Source organism: Leptosomus discolor, chromosome Z (genome assembly GCF_034619465.1).
Source record: "Leptosomus discolor isolate bLepDis1 chromosome Z, bLepDis1.hap2, whole genome shotgun sequence".
Lineage (NCBI taxonomy): Eukaryota > Metazoa > Chordata > Aves > Leptosomiformes > Leptosomidae > Leptosomus > Leptosomus discolor.
This window is the reverse complement of record NC_141419.1, coordinates 17,404,090-17,419,898: the sequence shown is the minus strand read 5'-3', so window position 1 is coordinate 17,419,898 and position 15,809 is coordinate 17,404,090. Positions and strand designations below refer to the sequence as shown.

The following is a 15,809-nucleotide window of genomic DNA, read 5'->3' as shown; positions in this document are numbered from 1 at the left end:
AGGACTTCGTAATGGTCCTGGCCACATGCCAGTATCTCAGGAACAATGCAGAGCTGTGGGAAATTTCTTCTCTTGATTAGAACTTCAGTATAATTCTTTTAGACAGTTTTACAACAGTAAATTGTTTTGAGCACAATGATAAAGACAATTGTGGTTTTTTGGCAGGCTAGAATCCAAATTGTGGATTTCGGCCCTTTTGATTTGGAATAACAGAAACCAATTTTCTTTTTTTGGAAAAGGACTTTTAACTGTTCTTTGCTGTTGTTTCTGTTGAACAACAACAAAAAAACCCCAAACCAGAATGCAGTAATAAGTAATTGAATGCAGATTAAGGTTTTGTCCTCAGAAAATTATGGATGAGCTGGGTCTGCAATGTTCAGCTGAACATCGCTTCATTTCCTCTTATAGTTACACAAAATACAGCATTGATTTCTGTGGGCTAGAGAAGACCTGTCTAAATGGTGATGGCAAAGATGAGAGAGTATCTGAGAAAACTCTCAGCTGATCCCTAGTCCTCATGACCAGCATCGGTACTCATGTTATCACGGAAAATCTGTGCCATGCTGGCACACTCCTGGCGTCAGGGTCCTGGCTGCAGATCACAGCAAAAACACTGCATCCTGGAGGGGGTGCAAAGGCAGAACTCAGAGACTGCTTGCTTCCTAAGGTGTCTTTTCTCAGTATGAATGTTGTTTAGTGTTTGCTGCCCAGGTTTGACTATGGAGTCTCAGCTGTGCAGTGTCAATATTTGGCACTGTAGGTAGCAGGTAGGATGGCAAATCAATAACCCTCAGGGCCTAAGGCTAACTGCAAGAGATATCTAAGGAATTAAGGAACTAACAACACTAAGCGAAAGTCAATATGAGCCATGTTCTTAGTGGAGACTGTAGAGAAGATGGAGACAGACGGTTCAAAGCACAAGAGGCAACCCTGTAGTGCACACAAGCTGCAAAAAAAGAAACTGAATAAATATATTAGGAAAAATCTTTTTACAATGACTGTAGTCCAATACTGAAACAGTGCTCCCCTAAGAGGCCGTGGTATCTCCAGTCCTGAAGACATGCATAACACTACTGCTCATGGCTGCGGTTAGTGCTGGCCCTGCTCTGAGTAGGGGTTGGACTGGGGGTCTCTGGGTCCCTTCCCAGCTAAATCACTGTGTGATTCCATGCCTCTGCATTCTGTACTGCTAGTGAAATTTTTTTGCTGTTTAACTAACAATAGATGAATGGAGTCATGAGCTGTCATGTAGAGCCTGAAGAACGTTTGTCTACCAACAGGCAGCCATGCTAATGCAGTCACATACATCGTAATGCAAAAGGACAGAATTGCTCTTGGCCCAATGCAAGCCAGTGCTGATGAAACAACTGCTGGAGGACTTTGCAAAGGTCACCTCTTGGTGAACAGGCCTGCTTTTCCCAGGGAGAGTTGTGTGGAGTCATTTTGAAACTGGCTGACTGGGGTCATCCCCTCATCTCCTTATATTCCATTTTTCAGTGTTCTGCACATAGCTTGTCTCACAGCCAGTGCCTTCCTTGTATCTGCTCCTCCCCTTGGCTGCTATTTGAGTGCTGCAGACTTGATTAATTTACTTCTTTCTATTTGTGACATTAAAAATGCAGCCACTAACATCCTTATAGAGGATTCGGGAAATGTCATACGACTTGCTGAAACCTGCCCAGAACTGAGAGTGATGATGTCCCAAGACCCAAGTTCAGTTTTGTTTGCTGCCAGAAATTTTTGTGTGTAATAGCATGCTTCTGGATGTGTTTTCTATATAGAAAGGGGTGTTAACAAGGATTGACTGTGCCACAAGGATGCTGTTAAAGAGTAAACAAGTTGAAAGATTTAAAAACTCACAGAAATCAGAATAATGCAAACTTAATGCTTATAAAAGACAGACAGATACTGTCTGTACTTCACATAATTCTTCCTAATACGGGATCTCCATCGTCTTGCCGTGATCGGAAATGCCATCAGTTGTACTTTTTGGTGGAAAGCAGCAGAAGGATATTATTTCACAGGGAGATCTTGAATGTCTCTTCCAAATGAAACTGTTCTATGATTCTGTGATTCTATGACTTCAGGCAGTCCCAGGCTGTGGGCACAACTGTGCTTCCTGTATCTCTTCTGTGCACCCTGGCTGACGCTCCTCCTTCTTTATCTGTGTGGAATTGCACCTGAAATGAAAACTCTCTGTGGCAACTTTCACACAACCCCAGTGTTCACTGAAAGTGTGAAAAAATAGAAAAATAGTGGTTTCCCATTTTTTTCCCCTGAGTGAGTTAGCGAATGAGTAAGTGAATGAGAGTCAGGGGGGCTGTTGAAATGCAGCCTCTGCCAGCAGTGATGTGCGACTGCATGGAGGCAGTCAGGCAAGATCCTGTTGGAGAAGAAGGTTGAGCAGTTTGACTAAGTTGCAGTCAATCTGTAGTGAGTTTTCAAAGGGAGTTGGGGAAAAAAGGAGGCAAAACTGCGGCAGTGTGACTGGTGGTGAGCCAGTTCATGCATAGGAGGAAACGGATTGTGGCACTCTACATGCACAGGAGTTTCGAGAAACATGCCTAAGGAGGAAGATTTTGGCTACTGGAGGGGAGGTAAGTCAAAGCGTGGCAGGGGAGTGAAGCAGGGCTGCAGTCCTCAGCCTTGCTAGAATTTTGAATTGAGGTACAAGGCTAATGTCCTGCATGGAAGAAGCTAGTAAAAGCAACACAAGTCTTAAAGCTGGACCCATCCTTGGCTGCCAGCACTATCAATAATTACTTTTCTAAATGGAATATAACTCTTCAAGGCTGTCCCCCACTCTCACCCAACTGCACAGTTCCTGCAGGAGTGCTGGTCCAGGATGTCACCCTTCTGCAACCACCTCTTGGTTGTAACCCAGAGTCATTCCTGGGTAACTTATCTTAGTTTATCCTTATGGAAACAGCTCTTTTTGATGTTTATTCCAATCTATTTTTGGAATGCCATTGTGCAAAGAATCACTTGGCAAGGAGATTGTATGTTTAACAGAAAGTGTTTTAGGAAAAAAAAATTAAAAGAAAAGGTAAAGATTCCATGTCCCTTTAAAAGCAATAGTTACAATGTTTTGTTAATTGATAATTAAATTAACAGCCTGTTGGTAACTGGTACAGGAGTGCAGGGAGTATTGGGTGCTCATGTTGTGCTGAGAACTTGAAAGGGGAAGATCTGATATTTCACTGTCTGAAAATGTCAGTTCACAAGTCAAAGGACTATAATTTCCAAATCTATCATGGACAAAAGGCTGTTGAAGTGAAAAATGGGACAGATAATCTCTTTGCTCAGGAGGAGCCAGGAAATAAGTAAAGCATGTGCAGCAGAGGTGTTTGAGAGCTGAAGGTTGAGGAGCAAGTATTTGGTGACAGTAATGGGAAGGCAGGGCAAATTGAAGACGTTTTCTCAATGTACAGGTTGAAATCAGCAGAGGAAAAATGACTGCTGGGTAGGTATTTGTAATTCATACTGGGGCTTTGGGGCATCATCGTAGTATTTTTACCTAATAGTAATATGAAAAGAAATGTGAGCAAGAGTGTCCAAGCAACATAACCTCAGTCTAGTTGAGCTACTATTGCATTCAGGAAACCAAGAACAAAGTCACATCCAGTGGCACTACCTTTGCTTCTTCATTGCCTAGCAGCTTAGACTGCAGATCACCTGTGTTTTCAGTCCCCGACCTCCAGTGCAATTTTCTTGCCATTTCTACTACCTAATTAAGCCACTATGATACAGCAGTTCATTAACCTTGCGTTGTTTTCCCAAACGGTAATAAAATAAGTAGTTCAGAAGAACTTGCTGTTTTCTTTTGCCACCCGTATCTGCATATCTATATTTAGATTTCAGATTTAGAACTGAATTGTACCAATTCCTAGGGTGCTGATTCTGTTTTGGCAGAAGCTGAGGGACTTAATAGTGGTTGATTTTGGGAAGCCAGCTGGACAACTTATCTGGATGTGGACCCTGTTCATGCAGAATCATCAGGTTTTAAATCACGAGAATCAGCAGAGTTACTTAACCTCAGAAATGCCTGAAGAAAAAACAAAGCACTTCTCTGAAGAGCTATTCAGACCAGTCAATTTTGCACAGCTAGATTAGCTATCAGAACTAGGTGCCCAGGCCCCCATTGAAGTTTTAGAGAACAGCAAAGCTCACTTTCTAGAGCCCAGATTAAGCATATGAGGAAACAAAATCCTGAAATTCAGGCAACTAAATTGAGTGCCAGAGATGGCACCACATGAATAGTGCAGTTATGTTGAATTGTCTTGTATCACCTGACAAATACAGCATTATTGCTATACACATAAATTCTGTATTAAAACAAGGCACTGTTCACTTTTTTAAAAAAAAAAAATCACATTTTGATCTCTTATGCTATAGGAAATCTGGGATAACTCTGCTTAAATCAATGGAATGGAATTTAACAGATTTATAGGCTGGCAAAATTTACTCCTAAGTCTAAGTGGAGCTAATTTGTCCACATGGGAGTTCTAGGAGTATTCCAGACAGCTAAATTTATAGAAATAAAGATGGGAATTGAAGTGGGAGAATATTCAGTTAACTTCTGATGCAAAGGAACTTTCAGTATTTTATACCTAAGTCTCTCTTATTTGAAAAGTCCACTAACCCATGTTTTCACAGAGTAGAATTTCCTCAGGGTGTGAATAGTCTCTCAATGTGTACATATAGCCCCAGGCAGACAGAAAGCCAAAGCATTAATTCTTCTGAACATTATCATAATTCAAATAATAAACAGTTTGAAACAGAGTGTCACTTTTAAACTGCTTTAGTGCAGATGGTCTTTTTCTTAATTCCCAGCCCTATAGTTAGTGAGCTGAGAGTATTGAACTGCTTGCCAATTCTGTTAAGAGCAGATGGAGTGAAATGGGACAACAGCAATATTTCAGTGTGGCTCCCATGCATTGGCTCCCACCCCCAGATGCCGTTATTGACATACATTTTACAACTCCACATCTCTCACCATCAGCGGGTAGAATTATAAAGAGTTTCAGCATACTTGGCTTGAATGTCAATAATCAATGAGAATGCTCGTCTGGCTTAATAAGGATAAATTGTTGCCCTGGAAACAACATAACATTTCAGCAGTCGAAGTGAACTAAGACTAGTTCCTTGATATTTATACTAACTGTGGATGTCTGTGTGCATGTGTATGTGTGTAAACACTTTTGTTATGTGTTTCTCTGACTGTTCCCTGGCACTAAGGATTCCTCTTATGTGTTTTATAACAATATATTAAATTAACTCTTTTGAGTGCTCCCCTTTTAAAAGGTCATTTCTTTCACTTCAGACTGACTTTTTTTTTTCTAAAGACTCTCATTACAAACTTCGTCTTTCTAAAAAGATCACAGTTTCCCCTTCTAAGCTTGCTGACAAAACATGATAGGTGGGATTTTCAGAAGTGCCCACTGTGAGTGGACCATCGCTGCCTCTAAAGCCTGTGATCAGATTCTGTCCAGCTTTAGCTAAGGCAGATGTACCTCTGTGCAACAGATTTAAATTAATTCTCAGTGTTTAGGAAATACTGATCCTACTTATATGGGAAGTAGTTACCATTTTTATAGAAGGCATGAATGTTATGATCACAAAAAAATATGTAGTACGTAAGCACAGCTAACATCAAGATCGGTGAATCCCTGGAGACTTCATTTTTGATATTTTAATAAATAAAACAGAACATATAGTAAATAAAACAGGCCAGAAATCATCTTCTGGCCCTCAGACTAGCTGGCATGTACAATCTGTGGCCAAATGGCTAAATTCCTTCTGCGTAAATAGCAGTGGCTGCATGCAGCTTTCCTCAGGGGACTTGTTCCAGGCATTTTCTGAGAGACTGCTGTCACCAGGCCAGGCCATGGCAGGGACCATGCTAGCAATGTAGCAGTATGGGTGACTGGCTGTGCTGCGCCCATACCCTGTCACTTTTTATTTCATTAGTACAAATATGATGTATTTGTCCAGAATTTTCACTGATCTCCCCAAAAGTTTTGTGACTTCAGATCCATTTCCATTGCAGGGATGTCCTTCATCTAAATTTCTTTTCAAAGTTGGCAGGAGCTCTGTAACCTATCTGGCAGACCTAGGCGAATATAAATTCGAGAAGCTGTGGAGGCTGCAGGAAGCATCCAGTACTGCTGGGGCTGGCTGATGAAACATTGGGGTGGAAGTCTGCAGCATTACCTTCCACTTTCCTGGATGTCCAGAAGCCTTCCACCCATGAAGTCTATACTGTCAGTAAATTTTAAAACCTAATAGCATGACATGACAAATTCCATGCCAATTGCAGTAAAAATGGGAGCTTCTGTGATCCACGATATTCATTAAAGCTCTCTTTGCTCCCTGTATCCCAGGAGTTAGTATAAGAAGGCTTAATATTTGCCATATCTTGCCACTGAGTGCAAGAATGACAGATCCTTTTCTTGGCTGGGAGCTGACTCTGTGTCAGTTTATCTCAACCGAGTAAGCGTAACCTTACTGTGGAAGTGCAATGTCCCAAAGATACGCTGCTATGTAGTAGTTTCTGTGAGCTGGAACCAGTCACCCATGGTTTAGTGTTAACTCATGTAATTTTTAACCTTCTGTTTCTTTCCCTTTCCTGGCAGATTTTTATTGGTGAGATATCCATGTATTTCATAAGGTCAACCCGAGAAACCCTAATTATTCAAGAGAAAACTATATTGACTGGAGAGTGCTGTTACCTGAACCCACTGCTTCGAAGAATAATACGTTTTATAGGTAAGCATCCTGAGCACTGCTAGCTTTGTCCCTGTTTGCACCAAAACAGAACGAAACATCTTAATAATTTACACTACAAAATTAATTAAGCTGTGAAATCTTTGCAGGCATTTTCGACCTTAGAAGGATAGTCCCCCTCGGGATTTGCAAGGTAACATTCAAAATGTGCCATATCATGCCATCTGGAGCTGGTTTGTATCCTATTCTGCTGAGCTTAATGCTTCTTCTGGACTCTTGGAGAAAGGTTATGCCTATCAAATCCTTATATGAATATTTCCATCATTGCTAGTCTGTGTAAGCTATCCATTTTACTTACAAATTGGTCCTCATCAGCCCATCTCTTTGGCATTTTTCTTTTCAGCTCTAATTTTAGCATCCACAGCTCTGCCATATAATGTTCAGCTGAGCACATCCAGAGCCTACTTCAAGATAACATTCTTATGTTTATTGAATTTGGTTTTTGTTAATTGCTGAGGAATTAATGAAGTTCTGTCACTAAACCATTTGGAGGTTGATTTATATGGTGCTTGCAAACCACTGTGCCTTTTTCACATGGTTGATTAGTGGAAAAAATACTTATGAGACCTTACTGAGTGGACCATCTCATGGTTCTTTTTGAGCAGGAAGAGGAGCAGCATTGCAGCATGTATTACTGTTGTGGCACTGACACAGAATCTGGTTACCCTCTGAAGCCTTCCCAGTTCACAGCCATTTAAGGCTGCCAACCATACCCTTCAGTGTTTAGAGATAAGGAGGGCTGGTTGTTCACTTACTACTTCCTTGTAGCAGCAAAGTAAGAAGAGAGCAGCTCTGACTGCATGTGCAAAGGGCTCTACTTTCCCTCCTTCTTACTTGTTCATGAGAAGTCCCAAGTTCATGCATGGGATGGGATGGCCTGTCTCACTGCTGGCATAGGCTAGTGGTAAATATGGCTCCCTGGTGACCAAGAGGGGCTTTGCCCACAGAGCATCACAGCACCTCCATCCCTGTGTGCTCTTAGAGGTAAAGCGTCCTTACGCAATGCATCTTACTGAAAGCTGGGTCTGAATTCACAGTCTAAGTTAAAAGAAGCAATGGGAAAAAAAAACCTGAAAATACCTGGATTGCTTCCTCCATGTCACTGCTGAATTTTTGGGCTTTACCTGGAAGGAAAACGTCTGCTGTGACTGCAGCAAGGGTTGTATTGCTTCCATGGAGCACAGCCCTGGCTGCAGGTAGGGATATTGCTCAGAGAGTGGAGTTGAAAGTCTTATCCCATGTTAAGGTTTTTAGCAGCAGCAAGTATGTGCTGCAAAGGAGGAAGAACTATGGGTTTTTTTCCTGCTTTATGCATAGAAGTTAGGAAGTGAAATGGTTTTTTACCTTCTGCCACCAAGGGTGGAGACAAACCACCTGTGGTTCGTTACTCAGGCCTGGCCTGTGTGCTACTGCTGAAAACAAAAGACATGGGAATGCAGTTAAAAGTAAATTACCCTTGAACTTCACATAACCTCTAGGATATATTGATGGATAGCAAACTGCCATTAAGAGAGAAGTGGGATACCAGAGTCCACTGGGCCACTCGAGGCTGTTTGTTCCAGCACATTCGGCACATTGCAAAGTCCTAATCAAATACTCTTGCCTGCGGGGTCAGCACTAAAAGAGCTTAGACCATGGAGGCTAAGCACTTGCTCTATATGTTTTCTTATAGTTAGCTTTATTCTTAAACATTCATGCTATTGCTTCTCTTCTAGTGGAAGAGAAGGGGTAGCAATGATACGGTGCACTCTCAGAGAGTAGTAGGATATAAACCCTGATAGAGAAATCAATCTTGGCTCTGCAGCTATATTTGTTTTCCTGAGAAAAATGAAGTTAACGTAATTAGAAAGGGCTTAAAGTGTTCATCTCATCTTCAACTACTGTGATTGCTTGTTTTCTTCTGAAACCTTCTCCCTGTCTCTGCAGTAAAATGAGAGAAGTAGAGCTTGTTGGAAAGTTTCTGAAATAGTTTATGAAAGGAACTAAAAATAACCACGTTTTTCATTGAAATTTTCTGAATCTTGCGTTTTGAAAACATGACATGGACTAAGCAGCTGTAGCCTGTGGTGGAAGATCAGGGAAGTTAGCTTCATATAGCTGCTTACTCCAAAAACAGACTACCTGGATGCTTGGCTCTGGAGAGACTACCAGATTGCTCATGTGTGGATTTCCTTGCATATATCTTCTCCTGCTCAATGTGAGGGCCTGTCACGGTCCACTCGGTGGACTCATGATGGTTTGTTTGCTCTGATCTCAGAGTGCAAAATTAAGGCAACCATGCCAAAGGGGTTTGCTTCAATCAAACAGTGAAACTTTATTGTTTACCTTTACAGCGGCTTGCAATAGGTAAAGAGGGTGAAAGGAAAGTGAAAAGTAAAGTGAAAAGAGGACAGAGATTGATAGTTACCACTGTGGGTCCAAGGCATCCCTATGGTCCCAGGTCCAGGCAGCGTCCCACTGGTCCTAACGATTGTCATGATCCTTCCTGGGAAAAGCTTCCAAAGTTCAGGTGCTGAGGAGCCATCTTTAATGCCAAGTAACACACCCTGCTCCTCCTCTGTATCTCTGCCTCTTCTTGGCTCCATCAACGCTGATCAGCCTTTCCTGACAGCAGTTATGCGGTCCACCTGGTCAGCTCAGGCTTGTCCCTGGTACTGGAGAACGGCATGGCACTCTTTGAACCATGCAGCTCTCCCTCCCAGGGTGTTCATACGTGGCACTCTTCGTGCCATGCAGCTCTCCTTCCCAGGGTGTTCGTACCCCATTCCAATCTCGGGATCAGCAACTGCATCTCAGGCAGGCCACTGCAGACTCATGTCAAGATGCTAGCCTAAATTTTGGGGTACCTTATTGTCCATATCCCTGGTGACAAGGTTGAGACAATGCTGTTTTCTGGACCAACTCTTACAGGGCCATAAGTTCTAGAGCTGACCTAAGTAGGTTATCTTCCAAGGTACCCTAGCCAGCAGTCTGGTTTGTGGCAAAGAAGTTTGCTGTCAATTTAATCTTGGCACAAATTCATTGGAATATCCACATATGATTTTTTTTTTAGCCCTGATGTGTGAGCAAAAGTCTTAACTGAGTACCCACAAACAGTAGTAATTGAACTCCTTGAAATATTGCTTCATAAGTCATTGCAGTTGGTGTTACTCAAAAGGACGAGAAAAATCCTTCAATGTGTCTTGGTGCTCCTGTGTCAGGAAAAATGAACACTAATTCCTGACCCTGCAAGGCACATCATGGAGAGCTTTTGAGAGTTGCTACTCCCAAATTTTAGAAAGGCAAAGAGAGCTTTTCTCCCTCCCTGATTCTGTAACTAGAGTTGCTGGGATTTTAAGAATAGGAGCCTGCTGTGGTTTGAGCCTACCCAGCTGGCAACAAAGTACCACGCAGCCACTCGCTCACCCCTACCCTGTCCCCTGAGGGATGGGGAAGAGAAAATACAACCAAAAGGCTCAAGGGTCGAGTCAAAGGACAGGGAGGGCTCACTCACCAGTTATGGGCACGAGCAAAAGGCAGACTCAACTTTGGGATAACAACATCAGTTTAATACGACCAACCACCACCATCAAGGACAATGAGAGATACAACCAAGTCTTAAATACAACAGACCTTCCGACCCTCAGCCCTCCAGTCTTCCCGGGCTCAGCTCTGCTCCCCCTTCCCCCCCAGCAGCGCAGGGGCAGAGAATGGGGGTCACAGTCCGTCCGGCACAAGGTGTCCCCGCTGCTCCTTCCCCCTCAGGGAGAGGGGCCCTCGCAGCCCTCCCCTGCCCCACCGCGGGGTCCCTCTCCCGGCAGACAGCCCTCCGCCCACTGCCCCAACGCGAGTCCTTCCCGCGGGGCCGCAGCTCCCCAGAACCCCCCGGGGCGGGTCCCTCCCGGGGCTGCCGCCCTCCCACCGACGGGCGGCTCCAGCGCGGGCTGCCTCGGAGCCACGGCTGCTCCGGGCCCGGCCCCTGCTCCTCCGGCCCGGGGCCCTCCGCGGGCTGCAGGGCGACCTCTGGGCCACCGCTGGGCTCCAGGGGCTGCAGGGGCTCAGCCGCCACCCCACCGCGGGCCGCAGGGGAGCCTCTGCTCCGGCACAGCTCCCCCTCTCCTTCCCCACTGACCGGGGTGTCCGCAGGGCTGACTCTCTCCCATCCCCCTGCTCTCACCCGCTCACCAAAACAAACAGACAAAGCGAAGACAATCAACGGCTTTTCACTCTTAAATAGTTATTCAAAGAGGCGCCGTTGGCCTGGCCTTGCCCACAGGTGGGTCCGAAAGTGGAGCCGGGGGAGCCTCTCAAAGCCTCTTACAAGAGTCACCTCTGTAGCCCCCTCGCCCGCTGCCAAAACCCCGCCAGACACCAAACCACAACATAGCCTAAATGTCCTTTCCACAAAACAGAAAATTACAGATACTTCACTGAACAGTCACTTAGATTTTGTAAGGGAAGAGACGCAAAAAGGGTAAATTCAGACTATCTTTTGGTGATGTGAAAGATAAGCATCTTTGTCATACTATCTCCATGGTATCTTTTGGATTGGTTGCTAGACTTGAGCCTTTTCCCCTCTTGCTTTTTCTTCATATATACAGAATGAAGCACTTTTTTTGCACTTTCATAGTGGATCAAATAATTAAGCGAAACTAAAACTATGCAGCTCTTCTGGGATGATGGCAAAGCCCTGTGTTTCTTTTCCTTGATTTTTCTTATTTTGCCTACTACGTTGTCTTCTTATTCTCTCCTTGCTTTCCTCAAGCCTTCAGCAGCTGTCTGTTTCTAAGATTCCCCCATCCTGACTTTAGTGGGGTTCTTGAATGTTGAGCTTTGTCTTAAATCCCTCCCTGGTTCTTTGTTCACAGGAAGCAGGACCAAAATTTCTTCTATGCTTCCTAGCCCAGGCATGAATTGTACACATCGGTAGACATTTACTTTTGTGGCAAACAGCTTCCTCTCAACTTGTTCAGTTTACATCAGATCCTTTACTGCAGCCTAGCTTGGTGAAACCTGCTATGTTCCCTGTATTTAGAAAATCAGTTCTTTTATCAGTGAAAAAAGCTGGCTTAGCTTGGAAACATCAGACTTTTATATATGTTGCAATTTGTTCCGTCTTTCTCTTTGTCTTTTATAGCTGCTTCCACGGACATTTATTTGAAGATTTTCAGGTCAAACAAGTGGTGTGCAATTGTTTTGAAGCAGTTTTTTCTGTTGAAAATATTCGTGCTGCATTGGTATTCTTCAGTCACATCATCTCTCCTCCCTTCTCTCCCCACCCCTCCCAGCAGTTTTATTAAACATTTCTGCTGCCAAAATTTGCCGTTTACATGCTGCACCTTTGAGAAAGTAGGAGGTAAGAGTGGTTATTTCTTGGGCCTCTGCCTCTTCTCCTTGTCTCCCAACTTGAGTACACACAGTCTTTTGTATTTTTATTCACCCTTTCTTGTAGTAATTTCCCATTCGGTACTTTGTTAACATCTTGCCATCCTGAATTTGCTTCCATGTTCTACTTCATCATTTGTACTGCAAATAGAGGTTATAAATTATTTTAGCATTATTTAGTAAATAGTTTCAGTTAAGGATTTAGGCTGTTTATATACAGCTGCTATCATACCACCAGGATCCTGGATTCAGACCTCCCTGACTCGGGTTGGCAGGGTGACTACAGTGTGTTGTATTTCATTATATTAGGTTTCTAATCCATGTAATTAAGTTGTATACCTGCAAAGCCCTGATAACATGGAAGTAGCCTCTCTCCAGTTCAGATATTTAGAAATGCAATGTGCTTCATGAATTTGTTGCCAGTGGCTTTTACTTTGGACCTGTATAATTTGCAGTTAACAAATGGTGCAGATCAGCTTCTGCTGACAGCTTAATTTAAAGCATGGTGACACCTCACAGTGGTCAGCTAAATAATGAAATTAGGGGTTTATTTCAGCAAATTAAGGCTTTAGTTCAGCAAATAAAGGTTTACAAGATTTATACACACGTTGAGTTTATTGTAATAGGATAGATATACCCCAGAGCTCTGATGTCAATTCCCTAGGCAGCTGCAGGACATAGTTTGCTTGACCTTATCCTTCTCTCTGCCTTGGATCTGAAGTTCACTGTGAAAAAATGCACGTTATTAACTGGCTGCCTTTTAGCAGAGCTCAATCTGAATTTGGCTGTGCTGTCTCTAACATAAACTGCTGCAGCAGCTTATACTGCTGTAGGTCTCCCTTCTTATTACTGAAGAACCTCCACAATGAAAAACAGGTCACTGTGTTGGGGACAAATCAAACCTTACTGTTCCCTTTTATGCCAGGCTCTGAGCTGGCTTTTGTCTAGATGAAAACTTAAGAGTTGTGAAGCAGCAAGGAAGAAAGAAATCCTGTGTGTCTGTGGGGAGGAGTCCTGAGGCTCCAGAGTACTTTTGCACTGGGAACTGAATTTCTTCTTGCATGCTCAGACCACATGTCTTTCTTCTTATGTCTTGAGGGAACAGTATCCAGGCAAGACACTCACAGGTGTAGCAGGCAGACACAAGAGGCAGTAGATGCCTGGAGCTTTGTGGGGTCTTCTCTAGGAGATCAAAGCCAGTCCAATCCTGGGATCAGATTATGAGTGCTTGGAAGCAGCTTGCTGTTGAGCCAGTTCCTGATGCCGTGGCAACAGACAATAAATTTCCCTGCAACCCCCATCTCTCCAGTTGTAAAATGGATTAATGATACAGATCTTCTTTTACAACACCCTTTAAGATATAATGATGAAGGGTGGTTTAGCAGAGTCTGAGTCACAGGACTATAAACGTACAGCTTTATTGGATGCACAGGACCATTAGAGCAAAACCTTCAGAGATGAGCTGAGGATCAGCATTTCCATAGAGTCATGAGTCCTTCCAGGGACTCCCTCCACTGAAACTCTAATCTTCTTTAAAAAACATAGGGGTGCTTAAGTGTGCATATGTGATATGAACATTTTCTAAGCACATTGAGTGTGACAAATTCAGATAATTCACTGGGCACTGGGAGAGAGAGGAGTGCCTAAATAAATGCACTTGATGGAAGACATGGTGATAAGTTGCCGAAGAGCACAGCTTCTGATGTCTCATAAGCCCTTCAATGCATTGTTTCTTTTGTCATTTAAGGGTTTCATGGTTTTTCTCTAATAAAGCCTTCTACCTCATTCTCATTTCCACCCACTGGCTTCTCACTTCTGTCTTCCTGATGTCTCTTCAGCTGCTCTCCCACAACTCCCCGGGTCTTTTTGTTGATTTTTTTTTGCTTTTTTTTTTGTTATTGTTGCTGTTTTGTTTCAAATTAGTGGCATTTGAAATGTCTGTAATAGTGAGAGTTTCCGTGGAGTCAACAAGCAGCTGCAGTCACTCATGTTGGACAGATTCAGAGTGGAAGAAGAGGCAGCTTGAACATGAGTTGCAGGTAGAAGACAGGGTTGTACTGAGGTTACAGTGAGCGAGGAGAGCTGGATTCTTCTTCAGGGCAGATGTCGCTTAGTGAAAGCAATAGAGAGCTGCAGGTGGCAACACTGATGAACAGCCACACAAGGAGCTTGGTAGGAGAAAGACTGTTAGAGTAGCATGTGAGTGAGAGCCCAGAAATTACAGATTTGTGCTTGGAGGACTTTTTGGCAGTAGTTTAGGGGCATGTGTAAGTGGAGAAACTAGAACTGAAGCATTCAAAATAGAAGCTGCTGAAGATTTAGATTCTTCTGCCAAGGCAAGTGTTAGTTCAGGTGGATGGAGCTGGAAAGATTCGAGGTTCATGTTGTCTGTCCTCAGCATTTTTGATCAGGTCTTTCCTTGTTTGTTCTTTTTTTTGGTTTGCACATTTTTTTTGTCTAAGGTCTTTCTTACTGGACATGTAAGATCTGTTCAAATCTGATCCTTAGTTCCTTCTTCTTGGACTCTGGGGAAGCTAAAGAGAGTAGCAGGCAATATAGCCTGGCCTAAATTAGTCTCTATCCCAGTTACATTTTGCTTACTGATTTGCCTTCTAGCCTCTTCTTTCTAGTTGCTCCTGACACACACAAACAGAGCTGAGAGCCAAGACAGTGACAAAAAGTCAGGAAGCCTTTCCAGAAATAGCTTCTGCTCCTTCTTTAAGGCCTCCTTGTGCAGCCAGACTGTGACAAGTGTGGATGAGGGGAAAGAGTGGCTTTATGTAAATTAAATGAACCTCTGTCCATCCTTTCTGCTCGTAACCAGCTGTAGAGACTGTAGGTCTTCTTCCCATGTGGCTTGCACTGTTTACGTCTTTCCTCAGCATATGCTAAGTTCTGGACTAAAGTTCACTCCCAGGTTTTCTAGGCCAGAGTAAGCACAGTGAGATAAAGCACTTGCTCCTTAGCAGGATGACATGACTTCCCATTACACCTGAGCATCGAAGTCTGGAAGAGATACATGTTTTCCCATTCTCTCTCTCTCTGGCATTATATCATGGCTGTATGACCCTGAAGAGCTAGGGCTAGTTGCCCTTGCCATGAAGCCTTTCAGCACTGATTTGTCTGCCTCTAAAAACCTGGCAATCACGTCGCTGCGTTGTCATGCTCTGGTCAGTTATCTTAGCTGTTGTAGGTCATTGAACAGATGGATTCCTGAGGTATAAAAGCCATTAGGGGACTCTCCACCGCTACCTAGGCTCACTGGTGTAACGGTGTTTACATCAATTAAAGCCAACCCTATCTCAAAGTCTCCAGAGACTACACGGTGTGTAATCAGTCTGGAAGGGTTAAATTCCTGCTAGCTGAATTCATTGCTCCACATAGCTATGATTTTCATAAGGCGCAGTCTGGCAGAATTGCAAGAGGGGAATTACAGTGATCAATATGCATCACAGTCAGAGCATGATAAAGGTTTCCACCATGGCTTGTTCTGCTGTTCTGCAGAGTAATGCAGCCCTCAGCAGTTGAGTCTGGGCCAGCGCTTTTTTACTCTTACCAAATATTGAGAAAATACAGGTGTGGAAACGGCTTTTTTTTTGAGAAAAATACTGGACTACTTTTGTACCTATGCACTGTCTAGACATTGAAATAACTTTGTG

The 15,809-nt window shown here is 43.4% G+C and overlaps 1 protein-coding gene across 1 annotated transcript in view; it reads left to right on the top strand.

The window, feature by feature from the left end:
- PLPPR1 (phospholipid phosphatase related 1) overlaps positions 1-15,809 on the top strand; it is a 73,636-nt gene that overhangs the window by 44,124 nt on the left and 13,703 nt on the right. The window contains exon 3 of the mRNA XM_086479690.1: positions 6,636-6,768. Coding sequence (XP_086335816.1) covers positions 6,636-6,768 — 133 coding nt within the window. The remainder of the gene's footprint in view (positions 1-6,635; positions 6,769-15,809) is intronic.